This window comes from Myxocyprinus asiaticus, chromosome 13, assembly GCF_019703515.2.
Source record: "Myxocyprinus asiaticus isolate MX2 ecotype Aquarium Trade chromosome 13, UBuf_Myxa_2, whole genome shotgun sequence".
Lineage (NCBI taxonomy): Eukaryota > Metazoa > Chordata > Actinopteri > Cypriniformes > Catostomidae > Myxocyprinus > Myxocyprinus asiaticus.
Genome location: NC_059356.1, coordinates 34,442,759 through 34,464,584, shown reverse-complemented (window position 1 = coordinate 34,464,584; position 21,826 = coordinate 34,442,759). Strand labels below are relative to the sequence as shown.

General features: G+C 39.5%; 1 protein-coding gene across 2 annotated transcripts; it reads left to right on the top strand.

Annotated features, from left to right (window-relative positions):
• Positions 1 to 1,389: 1,389 nt before the first annotated feature.
• LOC127450553 (sarcoplasmic/endoplasmic reticulum calcium ATPase 1-like) lies at positions 1,390 to 21,808 on the top strand. Of its 2 annotated transcripts, XM_051714776.1 has the most exons (25): positions 1,390 to 1,501; positions 1,658 to 1,796; positions 2,737 to 2,754; positions 3,277 to 3,359; positions 4,946 to 5,050; positions 5,481 to 5,619; positions 7,573 to 7,653; positions 7,776 to 7,861; positions 8,180 to 8,477; positions 9,574 to 9,740; positions 9,916 to 10,004; positions 10,085 to 10,187; positions 10,298 to 10,429; positions 10,604 to 10,729; positions 10,834 to 11,052; positions 13,021 to 13,132; positions 13,459 to 13,682; positions 14,011 to 14,231; positions 14,339 to 14,541; positions 14,802 to 14,887; positions 18,517 to 18,650; positions 18,753 to 18,870; positions 19,167 to 19,284; positions 19,700 to 19,739; positions 20,098 to 21,808. In XM_051714776.1, exons 2-24 carry the CDS (start codon positions 1,679 to 1,681, stop codon positions 19,702 to 19,704), a joined length of 2,985 nt encoding a protein of 994 aa, XP_051570736.1. In that variant the 5' UTR covers positions 1,390 to 1,501; positions 1,658 to 1,678; the 3' UTR covers positions 19,705 to 19,739; positions 20,098 to 21,808. The 2 variants fall into 2 exon arrangements, with proteins under 2 accessions (XP_051570736.1, XP_051570734.1); XM_051714774.1 differs by lacking the exon at positions 19,700 to 19,739.
• The last annotated feature ends 18 nt before the right edge of the window (positions 21,809 to 21,826 follow it).

Sequence of the window (21,826 nt, the reverse complement as noted above, 5' to 3'; positions counted from 1 at the left end):
AGAACATTCTCCCAAAATGTTTGAGGGAAAATGTGTGTTTTGGCCAAATTCAGATGAGCCTTAATGTTCTTCTGGGTTAGCAGTGGTTTTCGCCTCGCCACTCTTCCATGGATGGCATTTTTGGCCAGTGTCTTTCTGATAGTGGAGTCATGAACAGTTACCTTTACTGATGCGAGAGAGGCCTGCAGTTCCTTGGACGTTGTCCTTGGCTTTTTTGTGACTTCCTGGCTGTGCTCTTGGAGGAATTTTGGAAGGTCGGCTACTTCTAGGAAAGTTCACTACTGTGCAAAGTTTTCTCCATTTGAATATAATGGCTCTCACTGTGGTTCTTTGGAGTCCCAGAGCTTTTGAAATAGCTTTGTAACCCTTCCCAGACTGATGTATTTCAATCACCTTTTTCCTCATCATTTCTAGAATTTCTTTTGACCATGGCATAATGTGTTATTGGTTGAGACCTTTTACCCAACTTCATACACAAGAAAGAAAACAGAAGAAATCAGGATGGGGGCAAATACTTTTCCAAAGCACTGTATTAGCATCAGGCTACAATCACACCATGGTTTCTTTCTATCCCTGATTTCTGGCAATAAATATCAAACCTTTCATCCATCTCTGTCTATTCATCCAAACTATCTGTCAAGAAGATAAAAGTATTATAAACTTAGAGCTCTTCAGACTCTATTAATGTTTCTCTCAGTGTGATGTATGTGTCCCGTTCCCCCCCCCCCCCATCTTTACCCCAACTACACTAGCCCCCTTCCTTCCTCTTTTCCTTGCCTCTCTCTCCCTCTTTACGCACTCTTGATAATTAATCCCTCTTCAGATTATTTTACAACACGTCTACCATGTCCGATGTACTGTTTTACCCTCACACACTTTTTCCATAGGGGCTCGTCTTTATATATTCTCAAATTCTGCACCTTCATTTAGACCGTCCCTTCCTCTGATCAAATGGATAGATTATATTTTAATCCCATGCCATGTAATTATGACACAGGTCTGTAAATTTTTAATCCCCCCAAAACCCCAACCCCTTGGTCATCCCTTACTGCCTATTAACATCCCAAAACGATTTGAGCTATCATTCATCCGAGCCCCCTCCCAGTCCCAACAACACCACAATTCCCCATTCACTCAGGCTCCATCCTCCTGATTGTGCATGTTCCAAAAACAGACCCCATTTTCAACCCTACTTTCAAGGCAGTTCACCCCCCACTGCAGTTGTTGCCCAACTGCTTCAATCACACCCCTTCATCTCTCCTCCCAAGGCCATGCCCCTTCCTCTCCATATTTGTCTCTTCTCAGCCAATAGGCAGCCTCCTCTGAGTGTCACCTGGGCGATGGTCTGGTGTCTTTATAAAACTCTATGGAGATGGTCGGAAGTTTGCACTTTGTCAATCCTGCACTCCAGAGGGAGGAGAGAGAGCCAGGAGAGAAAGAGGGGAGAGAAAATCCAGGGGGCCAACTATTTTGTCCCTATCCTACACTTTTAAAAGTGTTGGTGGGTACTCTCTAATACTCTCTAACTTTTTCTATTTTTATTGTGATTGTAGCTTTCTTGTAAAAAAAACAAACAAACAAAAAAAAAAAAACTTACAAGTGGACTTTTGGAGTTGGAGTTCAACTTATCTCCATCTTTTCTGTTGTTTTTGTGAAGTCTCCCCTTTGAGCAGACGGGATGGAGAATGCACACACTAAGGAAACCGCAGAATGCCTGGCCTACTTCGGTGTGAGTGAGAGCACAGGCCTCTCTCCAGATCAGGTCAAGAGAAACCAGGCCAAGTATGGATTCAATGGTGAGGAAAGCATGGACAAATGGATGGAGGCATGATTTGAACTTGGGGGGAATGATGAATGGATGATTACATGTATGATTATGATGAAATAATGGGTGGATGAATAGGAAGAATGAAGAAAAAGGTAGAATTTGAAACGAGGAGAGAGGTTGCGGGAGATTCCTCAGCTACTGATGAGAAAGAAAATGTTTTTGATTTATTTACATGAAGAACAGAGATCAGAGAAAAATTTGATAGTTGGAGAACAGACGTTATAGACAAGATAAGATAAAAAAAGATGAAAGAGTATCTGTTTTTAAGACTTGATTGATTTTTTAAAATGACAATTCAGATACAATCAAAATGACTGATATACAGATACATCCTTGAGTATTTACTTTCTGTTAAAGTTAAGACAGCATTTTGTTAAAATCTTCAAATGCTACAGCCCAAGACATTTTGGTCACATACTTGTGTGCAAACCTAGTTTAACTATAAGAACTGCACAGATTTCTGGTAAGTTAGAGCTTTACAAGGGTTAACAATGCTGATTAACAACATTATGTTCTGAAAGCAAGACTATAAGATATAGGAAAGAAAGCAGAGATAGAAGGAGATAAAATTAGAGGTATTGGAAAGAAAAGAATGCTGAAAAAATTTAACAGCTGAAAGACAGGGGCCATTTTGAACCTACAGGGCCTTTAGTAGAAGGACAAACAAGGGTAAATTGAGAGATTGTGTTACTGTAATGGAATACTTACAATAAGTATCACTTGAGTGATCTTGGCTCATTTCAGTAACAGTATTATACAATCATTTACTAACAATATATTGCAATTCATGAAACTGGTGTTATGGTGATTGTTATTGAAAAGGATAACAGCTTGATGGCTGATTCTAATGGTTCTTTTTTCACTCACATCCTCCATCTTGCCAACTGGACCACACTGACCAATCACAGAGCTGCCCGCCGAGGAGGGTAAGTTTTCGATTTACTGTTTAGCACAGTATATGACAATACACCTAGAATTTACAAAATGTTTCATATTTTATGGATGTTCTTTACTTAGTCATAGTTAAAAATGGAAATTCTATCATCATTTACTCAACCTCATGTTGTTCCAGACACATATGATTTTTGGTTTTCCATGTAGCAAAAGAAAATGAAATCAGAATGTTAGAGTCTGAGAGCCTCGGTCACCATTCACTTGCATGCCATCTTTTTTCCTTATAATGAAAGTGAATAGTGACTGATGCTGTCATTCTGCCGAACATCTCCTTTTGTGTTCCACAGAGGAAAAAAAATTATATGGGTTTGTAAAAACATGATGGTGAGTACATAATGACAGAATATTCATTTCTGGGTGAAATATGCATTGAATTGTTGAGCACAAGTACTTAAAAGTCCAACAAAAATGTGCCATGCTCAATGTGTTTATTAAATTTTTTTTTTTTTTTTTTTTAATGCAAACGTGAATTCTTGAAATCCCTTCTTTCTCAGGTAAGAGCATTTGGGAGCTGGTGGTTGAGCAGTTTGAAGATCTCTTAGTCAGGATTCTGCTGTTGGCTGCCTGCATCTCTTTTGTAAGTAAATGGAAACCTTTTAACGTATAGAAATGAAATAATGCACTGCTTTCATTCTTTCTGAAATGTAAACCCGAGCTAGGTAAGCACTAAGGCACAGGTCTAAGGTCATAGAGGTGTAATATTCTAATGAGTGGACAGGGTGCAGACAACGATTAATAACATGAATGTGAAGGACAGGGACACATTTGGCACATTCCCATCCGTCGCTGTCAATCAAGTTAAACGCTAACTCTTCACCCCTGAGTATATAATATGTACAGTATAATCCAGCTGTATATCTATGCTGTGTAGTATGGAGCCCTTTGAAACAGTATAGTTTTGATAAACAATACAGCTACCATGAGGCTCTTGCCCTGGCTTTTGAAATTTGAGTACACATCAATCTGATATTGAACAAGTGTCTGCACATCGAACTCCAGTTCTCTCCATCTCCCTCTCTTTCTTTTTTCCTCGTTCTTTCTTTCTTGGTTAATTAAATCTTTTTTTGGAATAAATTAAGCAAATAGCTTTAGTTCTGCTGTTCAGCCCTATAACATCACAGCTGTCACTATGGCGTTAGACGGACAGGAAAGGAGCTTCGAAGAGGAGCAAGGACAGTGAAAGAAAGCAATAAAGACAAAGAGAGAGAGAGAGAGAGAGAGAGAGAGAGAGAGAGAGAGAGAGAGAGCGACTAAGACAGAGAGAGTAAAAGAGTGTTATTTTAAGGTGGTCTTAAGCCAGTGCAAGAAACTGAATCCATCCACAAAGGTCAGAGATGGAAGGAATGAAAGACAGCTCAGTGGAGAGACACAAAAGGTGAAGGAGAGAGAGAGAGAGAGAAAGACAGACAGTGGGTGTTAACGTTCCATAAATTGAGTAATGTGTGCACACATGTGAGAATTACTGGAAGAGGATCAGCTGTGCAATGGCACCATAACTCCATGTACAGAAGAAGAATGGTGGGGTGGGGGACACTTTCAAAAACGTACTCAGAGGACAATGTATGCACAGTCCCAGACATTCGCAGATTCACATCTGAATAGGAAAAGATAGGATAGGACAAGATAGAACAGGACAGAATATAACAGGGCAAGGCAAATCGGCCATATTCATAAGAATCCTGGACAGCTATTTATTTCTAGTGATACAAGTATAGCTCCTATCTACTTTGACTTGAAGATTTCAATCCATCAACATATTTCAAATCATTAATAAAATCTGACAACAATGACTTCATAAATTGTACTTCATTAGTTCTAATCATGGGGAAAAAATGCTATTTTTTAGGCTGGTCCAACTAACATGCATGCACATTCTCTATGAAAACTGACAGGCGATGTCTCTCTCAAAAAGGTGATTGGATCTTTTAACTGTAAGGGATTTCCATTCCCACAGCCGCCATATTCAGTGTTACGATTTTTTTCTATTCATAAGTATACTGGTGACCCGTCTATCCTATAAACTCTCTGATAGGACTGGGTGGTACTTTTTAACATCAACTGGCTATAGGGTAGAGAAGATTCTGACTCTATATAATCAATGGATTGTAGATCTTAATTGAAATTTTTTCGCTCTCACACACTCTGGTTCTCTCTGTCCATTAGGTACTGGCCTGGTTTGAGGAAGGCGAGGAAACTGTCACTGCCTTTGTCGAGCCTTTTGTCATCCTTCTCATCCTTATCGCCAATGCTGTGGTCGGAGTGTGGCAGGTAAATATGTACATCCACAACGTTTTACATATCTGTATATGAATGCACAATGAAAGTGAGTATACTGTTCCTGTAGCTCAACTGGTAGAGCACTGTGCTATCAACATCAAGGTTATGGGTTTGATTCTCAGGGACACACTGTATGGATGCCTTGAATGCACTCCTCTAAGTGGATAGAGGTGCCTGCCAAATGCATGTATAATGAAAGAGTGAAAATTACATCAGAGGTTAAAGGTTCAGTACAGCAGTGCTTTATACACTCTAAGTGCCTCTACAGTAAAAATACTTAGGGCTGATCAGGTTTCATCAAGGGTCCATGGGAATGGGACAGCAGTCATTTGGAAAGAATGCACACCCTTGGAAGAAGAGGGGCTTCAAGGTGTGAAGTCCTGAGGGGCACAGGGACTGATCGAGTCATTTGTTTTCACAGGAGCGCAATGCAGAGAGCGCCATCGAGGCTCTGAAGGAGTACGAGCCAGAGATGGGCAAAGTGTACCGCTCTGACAGAAAGAGCGTACAGAGGATCAAAGCAAGAGAGATTGTCCCTGGAGATATTGTGGAGATCTCAGGTATACCAACAGCCCCTCCCTGGTAAAACATCCAGTTTCACCAGCATGCAATTCCCATGTTGGTCTAAGATGGTTAATGCTTTTCACCAGCAAAACCCAGCTGGTGAAGTTGGTTGACCAGCATGGTCTTTCAGGTGAAGCTGGTTTAGCTAATTAAAAAGCCTGGTTGGGTCACCAGCACACCAGCATGCCATGCTGGGGGACCAGTACACAAAACACAACTTAAGCTTGTGACCAGCAATGCTGGATTTATTTCAAAATACTTTCAAAACCAATAAATAAAGGTTTAAAGACAAATAAGCTATCATTAAATGTTGTTCCAAACCCATATGACTATATTTCTTCCATGGAAAATGAAGGAAATGTAAGGCAGAATGTTAGGAACTGTCAGCCTCAGTCAGCATTCACTTTCACTGGTTGGGAAAAAAAAGAGCAGCGTCAACATTCTTTACACTTCTCGCATTTCAAGGAAACAATCATTTGAACAACACGAGGGTCTATGTTGGAGTAAATGACAAGAGAATTTTAATTTTAAATTTGAAGTGTTAAAATGGTCCCAAGTCTCCACAATACTTGAGCATCTGAGCAAATGGGTGGTGTTGGTAGAGCATTCGTAGCACAGAACAACCCCATAATGCTACACACCAGAATAGCACAATAGTCATAGAATGGAAATGCAGAGTAAGCGAAACCTACAAGCCAACTGTTACACTGTGCTGCCTGAAGGTTCAAATGAAGCAAGTAATGAGGCACATGCCAGTGTGTCTATGCATTTGTGTGTTGGAAGGACAGGACTATAATGACTTATGACCTTGAGAAAGTGTGAGCATCCTTTTAAGGTAATTACTGGGTGTGTGTAACAGCAAGAGGAAGAATAAAGTGTAATAGGATCAGAAAAGGCTGAAAGAACCTCTAAGAGCACAGGCAAAGAAAAGCTTGTATATAAATACAACGAAGCACCTGTCTTTTACTTGCCCTCTCTCTATCCCTCTCCCCATCTCTTTCCCTCTTCCACCTGTTCCTTCTTCATCACTAATTTTTCTCTCCAAGCTAGTTGTTTACAGCTTGCTGAGGGTCAATTTGTCCTTGGTCTCCAGTTTCTTTATTTTTTTTCAAGCATTTGTCTTGACTTGACCAAACCCTCAATCTTGTTCTTCATTCTTTCATCAAGACTAGGAAACAATATTAATAGTGGCATCATCTTTGAGTTAACTAAAGTTAACTGATTTTAGATTAACTAAAATCACCAAAAGAACAATCAGATCGATATACTCGAGAAGCTTTAAATATACCAAATTTGACAGGCAAACAATTTTAAGTTACACTACGGAATTCTGGGCTCTCTATTGACATCTGTGGTTGTAACATAAAATTGCAAGTGAATTGTGGAGGAACGTTGTTGTTTTTTACATCACTCTTCGAAGTGGATGAATCTGTTTTTTCAAGGTGTAGCCATGGTTGCCTATGATCACCATATCAGAGCGGATCTGACTAGCTACACCAAGATCCACTGAAAGTAATAGAAAGTCCTATAAGAAGTATATCTGAAAAGTATTTCGTATGAGAGAATTAGTAGCACAATACGCGCCAGAGTAGGTGGACCTTCATTTCCTTCTTTATGGGATTTATAATGGTAGACTGTATTTTCCTGCCAAATCGAACCCGACAGCTCTGAATGTAAAAATTACTGTAGGCTCACCGTAGTGACTCGATAAGGCAACAATGCCATTTTGAACACAGATTTTTTTTAAGTACTGGCTCAATAAAGGTATTTTGCACATTTCTAACAAAAATTTAATGAAAAATCTTTCATAGTGTACATTTAAATAAAATATTTGAAATATTTTCAGAAAACCCCCTCAAATCAAGCACAATCCTTCTGAGATCCAAATCAGTGTGCTGCTCCAGTCTTACTGTCTCCTAGTTATATGTTTTTTTCCCCCCTCTGTGTAGTTGGTGACAAAGTCCCTGCTGATATCAGAATCACTGCCATCCGCTCCACAACTCTGCGTGTGGACCAGTCTATCCTCACTGGTTAGTCTCTAAACTAACATTGAATAGTTACCTCTCAAACTCTCAAAGAATAGAGCATATTTTTGTACTTCTGTCTTGGTAACACTTCCCTCCTCTTGATCACTCAAACCTTTCTTTCTCAGGTGAGTCCGTCAGTGTGATTAAGCACACAGAGTCTGTTCCTGACCCCAGGGCTGTCAACCAGGACAAGAAGAACATGCTTTTCTCTGTGAGTTCCCTTAACTTCAACCCTTTGTTTCTCAGTCATGATCATCTCCATTTCATTAATTCTAAACAACCTTGCTGAAAATACCAATGCTGGTCCACAACAATGGATGCTGGTGTGCTAGTGTTTCAACAAGGCTTTTAGAATAGCTTAAACTGCAGTGAATTGTATGGATTTGCTTGTCCTGCAGCTAGACCAGCACCAAACCAGCCTATACCAGCATGGGAATTGCATGCTGGTTGAGCTGGGGGGTTTTTTTCAGCAGAGATTCCTCTCTCTCCAGTCCTGGCAATATACCATTATTTCTCTCTCCTATTCTAGGGCACCAACATCGCTGCTGGCAAGGCTATTGGAGTTGTGGTTGCCACCGGTGTCTCCACTGAGATCGGTAAGATCCGTGACCAGATGGCTGCCACTGAGCAGGAGAAGACCCCTCTGCAGCAGAAGCTGGATGAGTTCGGTGAGCAGCTCTCCAAAGTCATCTCCCTCATCTGTGTGGCTGTCTGGCTCATCAACATTGGCCACTTCAACGACCCCGTCCATGGTGGCTCCTGGATCCGTGGTGCCGTCTACTATTTCAAGATCGCTGTGGCCCTTGCTGTGGCTGCCATCCCAGAGGGTGAGATTACAGCAGTTATGACGCAAATCAGAGTAAAACGATAAAAGAGTAAAATATGGACAGGATTCATAATTAGCTTTTGACATACTGGTGTAGACTTGTAGGCTTACATTTATGCATTTAGCAGACGCTTTTATCCAAAGTGACTTTCAAGCTACCTAAGCATTTTTATATGTACATTTGTTTCCTTGGAACCAAACCCATGATCTTAGCTAGTGCCATTTGAGCTACAGGAACACTTTGTGAAGTATTTATTGTAGACATCATAAAGTTAATATGTTGGTCACCATGTCGAGCAGATCTAACATATCTAACATCCAACAATTTATGTATGAATTTAAAGGGATAGTTTACCCAATAAATGAAAATTCTCTTTCATTTACTCACCCTAATGTTATCCCAAATGTATGACTTTTTTTCTTCTGCACAATTGACAATTTTTAGAAGAAAATATCAACTCTATAGATCCATACAATGCAAGTGAATGGTGGTCAGACCTTTGTAGCTCCAAAAATCACATAAAGGAAACATAAAAGTAATCCATATGATTCCAGTGATTAAATCCATATCTCCAGAAGCGATGTAATAGGTGTGGGTGAGAAACAGATCAATATTTAATTCCTTTTTTACTCTAAATCTCCACTTTCACCTTCATTTTCAAATGTGAAACTCAACAGGCACCACATGTGTCTTACAGATGTAAAAGTGAAAGTGGATATTTAGAGTAAAAAAGGACTTCAATTTTGATCTGTTTCTCACCCACACCTATTGTATTGCTTCTGAAGATATGGATTTAAACACTGGAGTTTTATGGAATACTTTCCTTTATGTGATTTTCGGAGCTACAAAGGTCTGATCACCATTCACTTGCATTGTATGGACCTATAGAGCTGAGATATTCTTTTAAAAATCTTTGTTTGTGTTCTGCAGAAGGAAGAAAGTCATACACATTTGGGATGGCATGAGGGTGAGTAAATGATGAAATAATTTTCATTTTTGGTTGAACTATTCCTTTAATTAATATAGATTGTTGTTAGTGGATTTTCGTCTATGTATTTTCTATGTCACTTAAACAGTTCTGTCTCTCTCTGAACAGGTTTGCCTGCTGTCATCACTACCTGCCTCGCTCTGGGAACCCGCCGCATGGCTAAGAAGAATGCTATCGTCCGTTCTCTTCCCTCCGTAGAGACTCTGGGCTGCACCTCTGTCATTTGTTCAGACAAGACTGGCACACTCACCACCAACCAGATGTGTGTTACAAAGGTTTGTCAGATGGTTTGGCACATGATTTGGCACATTTATGAGCATTTCAAACATTGAGGACCACTTAAAATGTCTTAACAAGCCAATACTTTTCAGAAAATTAGTGAGGATTTATTTTTTAAATTGGTAAAACAAACTGGTACACTGTTTAAAGTTTCATTCTCTTTGTGTCTAGATGTTCATCATTGAGAAGGTGGAGGGTGACTTTGTGAGTCTTGACCAGTATGACATTTCTGGCTCCAAGTACACACCAGAGGGAGAAGTGTAAGTAATTTCAAATTTATGAGAACACACACATACACGCACACACAAAGACTCACCATTCCCCTTACTCTACCTTGCAGTACTAAGGGTGGACTTCCTGTCAAGTGTGGCCAGTACGATGGACTTGTTGAGCTGGCAACCATTTGTGCCTTGTGCAATGACTCCTCTCTGGACTACAATGAGGTAAATAAACATTTTCCTTTGTCAATCTCCATTTCTATCTCAAATGCTCTTTGCTCTCCTTTTCACTTTGTGGAGTGATAACTGAGCTTTTCTCTTTTGTTGTTCCTTAGTCTAAAGGTATCTATGAGAAAGTGGGTGAGGCCACAGAGACTGCCCTGTGCTGCCTGGTTGAAAAGATGAACGTGTTCAACACTGATGTCCGTGGCCTGTCCAAGGTGGAGAGAGCCAATGCATGCTGCTCTGTAAGTATTACATCTTCAGAGTAAATCATTGTTTCTTCAGGACTTCATCAGGAGTTCACATGGATCAGTTCCATTGCCTTCATTTGAATTCATTGCCAATCCAATCCTGTAATAGAGTTCTATAATAGAGATAATCATATCAAACCGGTTTACGCACTTCTCTTGGTTCTCTAGGTGGTCAAGCAACTGATGAAGAAGGACTTCACTCTTGAGTTCTCACGTGACAGAAAGTCCATGTCTGTCTATTGCTCCCCTGCCAAAGCCTCGAAGGCCCCTGTTGGCAACAAGATGTTTATCAAGGTGAGATTCATCCTAAAAATTCTCTACAACAAAAAATAATATATTAAAAGAGAATCTCAAGAAGCACAAAAACTTTCCTTTTGACTAAGCACATTGTCTTGTAGGGTGCTCCTGAGGGTGTGATTGACAGATGTGCCTACGTGCGTGTTGGCACCACCCGTGTGCCGCTGACTGGCCCAGTTAAGGATAAGATCATGGCTGTGATCAAGGAGTGGGGCACTGGCCGTGATACCCTCCGCTGCCTGGCCCTGGCAACCCGTGACAACCCACTGAGACAGGACGAAATGAACCTGGAGGACTCCACCAAGTTTGTAGAGTATGAGGTATCTGTGTGAAAGAGAGACAGAGATGAATCTTCTATAAAAAGTGACTGGACATCATCAATATTCCAATTAACATTATTTAAAAAAATAAAATCTAAATAAAAAACAGTTCACCCCAAAATGATCATTCTTTTATCATTTACTCACTCTTATACCTTCTCAAACTCTTACAACTTTCTTCTGTGGAACACAAATGAAGACATTTTGATAGAGATTTGATGTGAATCTATCCATACAATGCAAGTCTATGGGGTCCAAAACTTCCAAGCTCTAAAAAAAGGACATAAAGACAGCATAAATGTGGCATTTTGGTCTTGTTAGACCTCACTGCCGCATTTGATACCATTTGCCACAAGTGGATTGGTCTTTCTGGCATTGTTCTCAATTGGTTTAAATCTTACCTATCTGAGCATTCACAATTTGTCTATATTGGCATTAATAGATCCCAGACTGTTCCAATGTGACAGGGGGTTCTGCAGAGGTCAGTTCTGGGTCCCATCCTGTTCAGTATTTATATGTTGCCTCTTGGACAGATTATCCAGAAGTCTGGGCTGGGTTATCATTGTTATGCTGATGATACCCAGATTTATATCAGCACTCTGCCAGACTGTTCATTAGCATCTTCAACACTCTCTGCTTGTTTGTTAGAAATCAAGACCTGGATGAAACATTATTTTTTGAAACTGAATTGTTCCAAAACTGAAATTCTACTAATTGGCACTCCAAATGCTGTGAGTAAATGTAATAATTTGGAACTCTATGTGGATGACTCAATTATTCCTGCAAACCATGTGCGGAACCTGGGTGTATTTTTTGATGCAGCTTTCTTTTACCACTCACTTTAAAAACATTACAAAAGTAGCCTTTTTCCATCTTCAAAATAGTGCCCTAACAGGCCTTTTCTTTCTCTGCCTGATGCAGAAAGGCTTATTCATGCCTTCATTACATCCAGGCTTGATTATTGTAACTCACATTTTGTAGGTCTGCCGGCCAACTCAATTAAGAGGTTACAATACATACAAAATTCAGCTGCTCGTGTCCCGACTCACACATCTCCACGTCAGCACATTACACCTGTTCTCTCTCAATTACATTGGCTGCCAGTTCAATCTCATATTGATTTTAAAATTCTTATGTTAACCTATAAAGCAGTATATGGGCTGGCCCCAGTTTACATTTGTGATTTGGTAACACTGTATACTTCCTCCCGTTCTCTTCATTCTGCTGGTTCTATCTCTCCATATCAGCCTCTTTGTATATTGAAAATCATAGGTGGTAGGGCCTTTTCTTGCATTGCTCCTAAGCTGTGGAACTCACTTCCTGTTTCCATTAGGAATGCTCCTTCATTTGATTGTTTTAAGAAACTGCTTAAAACTTACCTTTTTAATCAGGTTTTTAATTGTTAATTTGTTTGTGATTGTTGTTATTGTATATTATGTTGTAAAATTGTGATTGTAATGTACTGTAGCGCTTTGAGTACAAGAAAGGCGCATTACAAATAACATTTATTATTATTATTGTTATAAAGTTTTATATATATATATATATATATATATATATATATATATATATATATATATATATATATGACACCAGTGGTTTAATCCATGTCTTCATGAGTGATCATGATCACACCACTGGAGTCTTATGGGTTACCTTTAGGCTGCCTTTGTGTCCTTTTTGGAGCTTGGAAGTGTTGGAACACATTGTCTTGCATTGTATGGTTATATTCACATCATATCGCCATCAAAATATCTCCAAAATATCTTTTGTGTTTCGCACAAGATAGAAAGTCATTAGAGTTTGAGATGGCATAAAGATGAGTAAATGATGAGAGAATCAACATTTTTGGGTGAACTTTTTTTTTAACAGAATTTTGATTGAGTGAACAACATCCATGACAGAGTAACAAGAAAGCAAGCTAGTGGAAAATGTTATAGGTTTTAATCCTTCTTCCTTTTCTCACAGACTGATCTCACCTTTGTGGGATGTGTCGGTATGCTGGACCCTCCTCGCAAAGAGGTCATGGGCTCCATTGAACTCTGCAAGGCTGCTGGCATCCGTGTGATCATGATTACAGGTAAGACATGTTCATTTCTAATGGAAAACTCTCATTTGTTTACCTGTTGTCATTGCTGACAATTCCAATTAAACTATCAATCACTTATAATGTTAGCATATGTACTGTATGCACCATACATAATCACACAGTATATTTATTAACTCCTGCAAAATGTGACTGTGATGTTAACTTCACAGGTAGATGTCCATTAACATTCAATCCTCCAGGCTGTTACTTGACAGAACATCTGAAAATAAAGCAAAATACTGTAGCTTAATGCAATAATACTGAAAATACAGCATTATCAATACTGATAATTCACATCTGTTCCTCCTCTTTCTCAGGTGATAACAAGGGTACCGCTGTGGCTATCTGCCGTCGTATTGGCATCTTCGGTGATGATGAGGATGTGACTGGCCGTGCTTTCACTGGTCGCGAGTTTGATGACCTGCCTCTGGCCCAGCAGAGAGAGGCTGTGCGCAAGGCCTGCTGTTACGCCCGTGTCGAGCCCTCCCACAAGAGCAAGATCGTCGAGTTTCTTCAGGGCTTTGATGAGATCACTGCCATGGTAAGAGAACTGGAACAGAGCAGATAGAATAGGACCAAAGACCATATGTATAATTGTATACTACCAGGTGCATAGATCCTAGGAGGACAGAATCAAAAATTTAATTCAATTATACATTCCATATTGTGAAGAAAATCCCGTTTGTTGTCACTCCTAAATTGAAGTGAGGTCTATGCTCCTGTCCATTACATCCTAGAGTCAACCATCACATTTAGAGGGAATTCTGCAATAACGCTACACAACCTTCCGATGACCATCTAACATGTTTTTCAAAACAAAATCTTGCCCTTTTATTTATCTATTCCAACCTCCTCTACACCTCCTCCAGACTGGTGATGGTGTGAATGATGCTCCTGCCCTGAAGAAGGCAGAGATTGGCATTGCCATGGGCTCTGGCACTGCTGTTGCCAAGTCAGCCTCTGAGATGGTCCTAGCTGATGACAACTTCTCCAGCATTGTGGCTGCTGTTGAGGAGGGCAGAGCCATTTACAACAACATGAAGCAGTTCATCCGGTACCTCATCTCCTCCAATGTCGGAGAGGTCGTGTGGTGAGTGGCAATCTATCTCTCACACATATCCATTCTTGCTCAGTACCATCACTTTTAGGAACTAAAACTTGCCTCCAACCCTTATTTATTTTCTCCATCTTCTTTAGCATTTTCCTGACCGCTGCTCTTGGTCTGCCTGAGGCTCTGATCCCAGTTCAGCTGTTGTGGGTGAACTTAGTGACTGACGGTCTTCCTGCCACTGCTCTGGGCTTCAACCCCCCTGATCTGGACATCATGGGCAAGGCTCCCCGCTCCCCTAAAGAGCCCCTCATCTCTGGCTGGCTCTTCTTCAGATACCTGGCCATTGGCGGTAAACTTACCTTTGACAATTGCATGTAAACCTAAGACAATAGCATAAGCACACAACATAAGGCTTCCTGCTTACATGACTTCTTTTCCATCTTTATATACCCCCTCAATAATGACACTCTTTTCATTTCTCATAGAGAGTTTCTTGGATTCATTCCTGATCCATTCAATGTCCAACTTTGTTTCAGTTATACTGCATCATTACTAAAACTATCTGTCTGTATTTCCATCCATTTCTAAACCCATTTTTCCCCCTTTCAGGTTATGTTGGTGCTGCAACCGTGGCTGCTGCTGCCTGGTGGTTCCTGTACTCTGACGATGGCCCCATGGTCTCCTTCTACCAACTGGTGAGAATTAAGGATCCATTATTTCAACTTGAAATTGCAAAGGTCTCAAAAGTTTTGAGAGAATCTAATAGAGGTCGACCAATAGTCCTTTTTGCAGATACCTATAACTAAGGTGGTGGAAAAGGCAGATAACCAATTAATCGGCCAATAATTTTTAAAATATACTTATAGAATGTTTTTTTTTTGACTTTCTTAGTGTTTTCTTACTGTGACAGGCACAGACATAGAGGCTACAAGATTCCATAATGAATAAAATCCCAGATGCAGTTTATTGTGCAACCAAAATCCCAATAACAACCTCCAAAAAAAAAAAAAAAAAAAAAAATTACGATTTGGAGCATAACTCATGACGATGAACAAGCCCGAAATACACTTGTTTCGGGACTCTTATTTTGAAATAACGGAAACTTGACTCCACTACAATGCTTTATATTTAATAAAGAAAATCTAATAATATTTGCTTTTCAAAACTTGATCCGACACTGAATGCTCAAGCAGCCTAATTAACACTTAGAAAACTCCTGATGTTGCTATAACAATGCAAAAAGTACTTACCAATTTGCTTGAAGTGAAAATCAGTCCTCCTTTCCTGTTTAATTAATCAATCGCATGATCATGCAGAACATCTCAGGTTTTTAAATCCATAAGGATCTCTTTTTCAATGGTGATGTGGCAGTGATGACAGCCGACTCATCAGCAAGATCTCGTGCTCTTCGCTTTCAAATTACATACATCACTTAAAGCATGATTGCGTCACTCAAGGCCAGCTAGAAGGCCTGGGGCACATTCAGCCCCAACAAAACGTAGCAAAATGTTTATTTAAAAGGAAACGGTGGTGCACTGAACACCCTGTTGTGTTACGCAAGCGTTGTAACTATGGCAGCTGAGAAGGCCATTCTTTGCATTCTTTTCGAAGAATTTTCGGAGCCTGATGAAATCGGTTTAAATATGTGTTTAATACTACAAAATACGCTCGATGTTACAATCACTGCCCTTGCCATCCAGAATAGCAGAGAACATCCCAATCGAGTGAAGGGATATGTGGAAACTGTGGTTCCTAATTATGGTGATCCAACATTTGCCTCGCATTTCACGATGACAAGGCAAACTTTTCTTCTAATGTCTTCAATTGTTGCATACACCAAGCTGCAGTGGACACATTTGTAAAGAACGTTAGTTGGCTCCATTGTGCGCACTGCCTTTTTAATACGGCGGGGTTTATATACACGTCGCTGCTGACTGGGTAACACCTCTGACACACCCACCAAACGAGAGAAAACGTACCTCAAACCCATTGCACATCGTTTCACACCGTTTCGAGGAAACATGTCGTTCAACCCTGAAACTGTAGCAAAACGGTGCACACCGTTTTGAGATTGAACGTGCCCCTGGACTGGGATATATCCTAAAGACCACACCCACCAAGAACAAATAAATCAATCTGATTGGCTGATAAATCTGACAATCTGACTTTAGATGCCTATTCACTTACACTGTTGGGGGATTCTGTGGAAATTCTGAAGGCCTGATGGGGTGGAGCTCAGACTCACGCGCTGCTTTGGCTAAGGAGCATGCTTGGGCATGTGATTTGTGAAACAGTTGTCACACTTTGCTTGTAAGCATCGAGGAATAAATTCTGATTGGATACAATTTTTTTTTTTTTTGCTATTCGTTTGTAGGTTAATTAGGAGTGGAAAGCAATTGAAAATACATAGGCAAAAAGGTCAATGAGAATGAAAGGATGAAAAAATATGTATTTATTAGGCATGTTACACCAGCAGAGAAGGCTTTTTAAAAAACCTCATCTGGTGAAATGTTCTGTATTAAATGCTTAATCTCAGCTGGTCCTGAGAAATCGCCACTGTATTTAAGTTTTTACCAAATTAAGCTTTTTATAGCATACAGTATATATTCACCAGATTAAGGATTTAATACAGAACATTTCACCAGATGAGGTTTTTTAAAATGACTATTCATAAGATATGAACTTGGAGACACAATGTATGTGCTGACGGGTCATGTTTCAATATAGTCACATTGTTCTTTTCTTGCCCTCACTTCAATTTATAACACTTGATTTATCTAATCAAAATAACTAAATTTGCATATAAGTAATGATAAAAATATGGAGGAATTTTGTCAGTCAGTTATTGTTTTTATTTGAACTCTAGAGGCCTCTGTTATACTGTAGAACCAAGTTGTTCCTACTGTAGAATCCTCCAGTGCTGGTGTCCTGAAAATATATTATCAGGATGTGCTACCAACACTATATTCCCATAGTTTTAGGGTTGGGGTTAGTTCTTAGTACAGCCTCACACCATATCACAATATCTGATAATTATGGTGGTAGCACATCCTGATGAGTATTATCTGCCTGACAGCATGTGCTACCTAGGATTTTTTTACACATTTTAGGCTGTTGTAGTACATACAGAAAGGTTCTCCCGTGCCTCCCGACATGTGCTACCCATGTTTTAACTTTACATATCACAGTTTTTACTGCTGGTAGCACATCCTAAGAAGTAGCACAGATTGTCAGAACACCAGCAATTGTTAGTTCCAAAATGAAACAATCAGCACCGATAAATCTACAGTACTGTGCAAAAGTCTTAGGCACATAAGATGTTTCACAAAAGCATTTGTCTTAAGATGGTTATTTATATCTTCAGCTTTAGTGTGTCAATAGGAAATATAAATGTCAGACTCCCAAACATTATTTTTGCAAATAGAAAGATTAGAATAGAAGAACAGGGAGCCCTGCAACAGATGTCATGGCCCCCTACTGAACACTGTGTCAGTCTGAGATTACATAAAGAGACAAAAGCAATTGAGACAGCCGAAATAGATAAAAGAACTGTGGAAAATTCTCCAAGAAGCTTGGAACATCCTATCTGCCAACAACCAAAAAAAACTGTGTCCAGGTGTACCTAGGAGAATTGGGGCTATTTTATAGGCAAAGGTAGTCACACCGAATATTGATTTAGCTTTTTTATGTTTACTGGACTTTGTATGACATTAAGTGATAAATGAAAACTAGATGAATGAAGACATCCTCACTATGCAACATTTTTCACAAGTGCCTAAAACTTTTGCACAGTACTGTACCTCTAGAATCTAATACTACAAGTATGTAGTGGAGGAGAGGGTGGCGATTTAAAGGAGAAATCCTGGAAAACACAATATATAAGACTTAGTTTGACTACAGACAGCTGATACTTTGGGACTATCTAGCTGACAAGCTGTATGAATGCTGTGATTGGAATGTAAATATATATTGCTGGGATTTATTCAGTTGTTTTTATGCAGATTTTTAATTTGCGCTGAAGAAAATCTATTTGGAAATGCTTGAATGTGCATAAACTGGATTGCTGGAGTATTGCAATACAAAGTCAGAATGCACATTAAGGTGATGTAAACCATTTATTCTCAAAAACAATGACATGTTTTGGCCGTTTGGGCACATGCCTTGCCCAAAAAAAGTGGCTAGCATACATCCAATGTTTTGCATTCTCATAGCTGAATTTCCATAAATGTGCTTAATGCAAATAATTCAGACAGAAACCAAGCTTATGAACCAGTAACGATTCTGTTTCATGTAATAATACTATAACAATTATCTGTTCCCTTAGTCCCACTTCATGCAGTGCACTGCTGATAATGAGGACTTTGCAGGCATTGAGTGTGAAGTGTTTGAGGCTGCTCCACCCATGACCATGGCTCTGTCTGTGCTGGTCACCATTGAGATGTGCAATGCCCTCAACAGGTTAGAGAGCAACATCACTTTATATAACTCCATATCCAAATATACTGCCAGATATTCTCATATCACAATAGCTGATTTTTGTGTGTGTGTGTGTGTGCGCAGCTTGTCTGAGAATCAGTCTCTGGTGCGTATGCCTCCATGGAGCAACTTATGGTTGGTGGGAGCCATGACTCTCTCCATGTCTCTGCACTTCATGATCATCTATGTGGACCCTCTGCCCGTAAGTACCCAGCTTTAAGTTCAGGTCGGATTTACAGCTGTGTGTGCTGTGTGCTTAGCAACAATGGATATTGTCCATTTGAGACACATAAGCAATTCTCTCTGATATTTCCCAAGCCCAGCTTAATTCAATAGTATTTTCTAATAGGCCTTTATATTATTATAATATATTCACCAAATATATAATGGTGAATCATTTACCAAGCTTAATCAAATCAAATAAGTCAAATCATTCTTATTACCTGATCAGGTCGCATTTCTCTTGTTACTGATATCTATATCTTTTTTCTCCAACAGATGATCTTCAAGCTTACCCATCTCAGCCTGGACCAGTGGGTTGTGGTGCTCAAGCTTTCCCTTCCTGTCATCTTAATTGACGAGCTGCTCAAGTTTGTCGCTCGCAACTACCTGGAGCGTAAGAAACCTCTTAAACGTATTAGATACATTCAGACCATTTCTCGTTTTCTTCTTTTAAGACTTACAAATGATTCATAATTTAATCTTTGACATAACAGTTCCTGGATATTGTATGCATATTTAAATAACCTTAAAACACAGTCAACAATTTCAACAACAACTTACTGTATAATTAACTGTGACTCGCTAACTAAGTGATAATATGCACATTTACATTCCTATAATGGTTCACCATTTCCAATTTCCATTTTAAAACTGTGCTTTCCTTTGCTCCACTCTGTCAATGTGCTTTTTGGGAACCCTCCTCTCTCCACCCCATTTTCCTGGGGTTTTTAACAATTCTCCTTTTTGCCCCTCACTTTCTCTCTCTCCTTACTCAAATCCCCTACTCAAACCTTCTTATCTCATTCCAGCCTAATCCTGCTCCCCTCCATATTCCTGTAACAAAACCAGGTATCCCACAATCCGCTCTCTCTCTGTGCTTTCCTGAATCCCTGTGTCTGTTTGTTTATGAAAAAACAGTGATATGTGAATGCTTTAATGCTGCTACATGAAAAGTGAATAGTCTCAATGTCAAATGTTGAATTCATTCTCTGAATTCCAAGAAATTGTGTAGATTTGTGTTTTGCAGCTTAAGGCTTAGATAAAAGGATTGCAGCACAGATTCTGTTCAATCATAACAATTTAAACAGTATTTCACAATCAATAATTCAAAATGTTTAACTGACAGCTTTACAGTAGTGTTGTGGACTACACCAAGTTGAAACCTCTTCAAGCCATCCTGTCTCACTTAATCTATTTTCTTGGACAGAGAAAGATGAAAATCTAGTGTCCAAAAAGTGGGACTGAGAGAGAAGAAGACAAGATGAGGAAGAACTGAAAAACATCACTCCAAAAGAAAAAAATAAACACCAAGAGTGATATAGAAAACAACTGTGAACCAGTGAAAAATCACCTATAAATGTTAAACCTTGAGGGGAGAAAAAACTATTTAAAAGTGTTATGTATATGTATTAAGACTCAATTTAATACAGTGCTGTGAAAAATTGCCCCCTTCCTGATTTCTTCTATTTTTTGTATTTTTCATACTAAATTGTTTTAGATCTTCGAACAAGATATACTTTTCAAATATATATATATATTTTTATTGAAGCAAAAAAGGTACCCAACACCTATATCACCCATGTGAAAAACAGACTGCCCCGTTAAACTTAATAGCTGGTTGTGCCACCTTTAGCAGCAACAACTGCAACCAAACGCTTTCGATAACTGGAGATCAGTCTTTCACAACACTGTGGTAGAATTTTGGCCCACTCCTCTATGCAGAACTGCTTTAGTTCAGCCACACTGGAGGGTTTCAGGTCAGGATTTTGACTAGGCCACTCCAAATCTTTAATTTAGCTTCATTTGAGCCATTCAGAGGTGAATTTACTCCTATGCTTTGGATCGTTGTCTTGCTGCATAATCCAGTTGCGCTTGAGCTTCAACTCACGGACTGATGACCGGACGTTCTCCTTTAGGATTTTCCGGCAGAGAGCAGAATTAATGTTTCCCACAATTATTGCAAGACTCCCTGGCCCTGAAGCAGCAAAGCATCAACACACCATCACACTACCACCACCATGCTTGACCGTAGGTATGATGTTCTTTTTGTGGAATTCTGTGTTTGATTTACGCCAGATGTAACGGGACCCGTTTTCCAAACAGTTCCACTTTTGACCCATCAGTCCACAGAACATTCTCCCAAAAGGTTTGAAGATCATCAAGGTGTGTTTTGGCAAAATTCAGATGGGCGTTAATGTTCTTCTGGGTTAGCAGTGGTTTTCGCCTCGCCACTCTTCCATGGATGGCATTTTTGGCCAGTGTCTTTCTGATAGTGGAGTCATGAACAGTGACCTTTATTGATGCGAGAGAGGCCTGCAGTTCCTTGAAGGTTGTCCTTGGCTTTTTTGTGACTTCCTGGCTGTGCTCTTGGAGGAATTTTGGAAGGTCGGCCACTTCTGGGAAGGTTCACTACAGTGCCAAGTTTTCTCCATTTGAATATAATGGCTCTCACTGTGGTTCTTTGGAGTCCCAGAGCTTTTGAAATAGCTCAGTAAGCCTTCCCAGACTTATGTATTTCAATCACCTTTTTCCTCATTCATATGTGCTACTGGGTGAGACCTTTTACCCAACTTCATGCTGCTGAAAAGGTTCTATTTAAGTGTTGATTTGATTGAGCAGGGCTGGCAGTAATCAGGCCTGGGTGTGTCTAGTCCAGCTGAACCCCATTATGAATGCAGTTTCATAGATTTGGGGATTTAATAACTGGAGGCAAATAATTTTTCACACAGGCCCAGTTGGTATTGGATAACTTTTTTGCTTCAATATCATTTAAAAACTGTATTTTGTGTTTACTCAGATTGCCTTTGTTTTATGTTAGATTTTGTTTGAATTTTTGAAACAATTTAATATTTGATATACACAAAAACAGAAGAAATCACATACTTTTTCACAGCACTGTATATATATTGTTATAAACAGTATATTCTAATGATAAT

Bases quoted from the DNA above. Each gene is read 5' to 3' on its own strand.
- LOC127450553 (XM_051714774.1), top strand. From the start codon at position 1,679: ATGGAGAATGCACACACTAAGGAAACCGCAGAATGCCTGGCCTACTTC. The intron at 7,862-8,179 runs GTGAGTTCCCTT...CTCCTATTCTAG, and splicing joins AGAAGAACATGCTTTTCTCT to GGCACCAACATCGCTGCTGG. The intron at 13,683-14,010 runs GTAAGAGAACTG...CACCTCCTCCAG, and splicing joins TTGATGAGATCACTGCCATG to ACTGGTGATGGTGTGAATGA.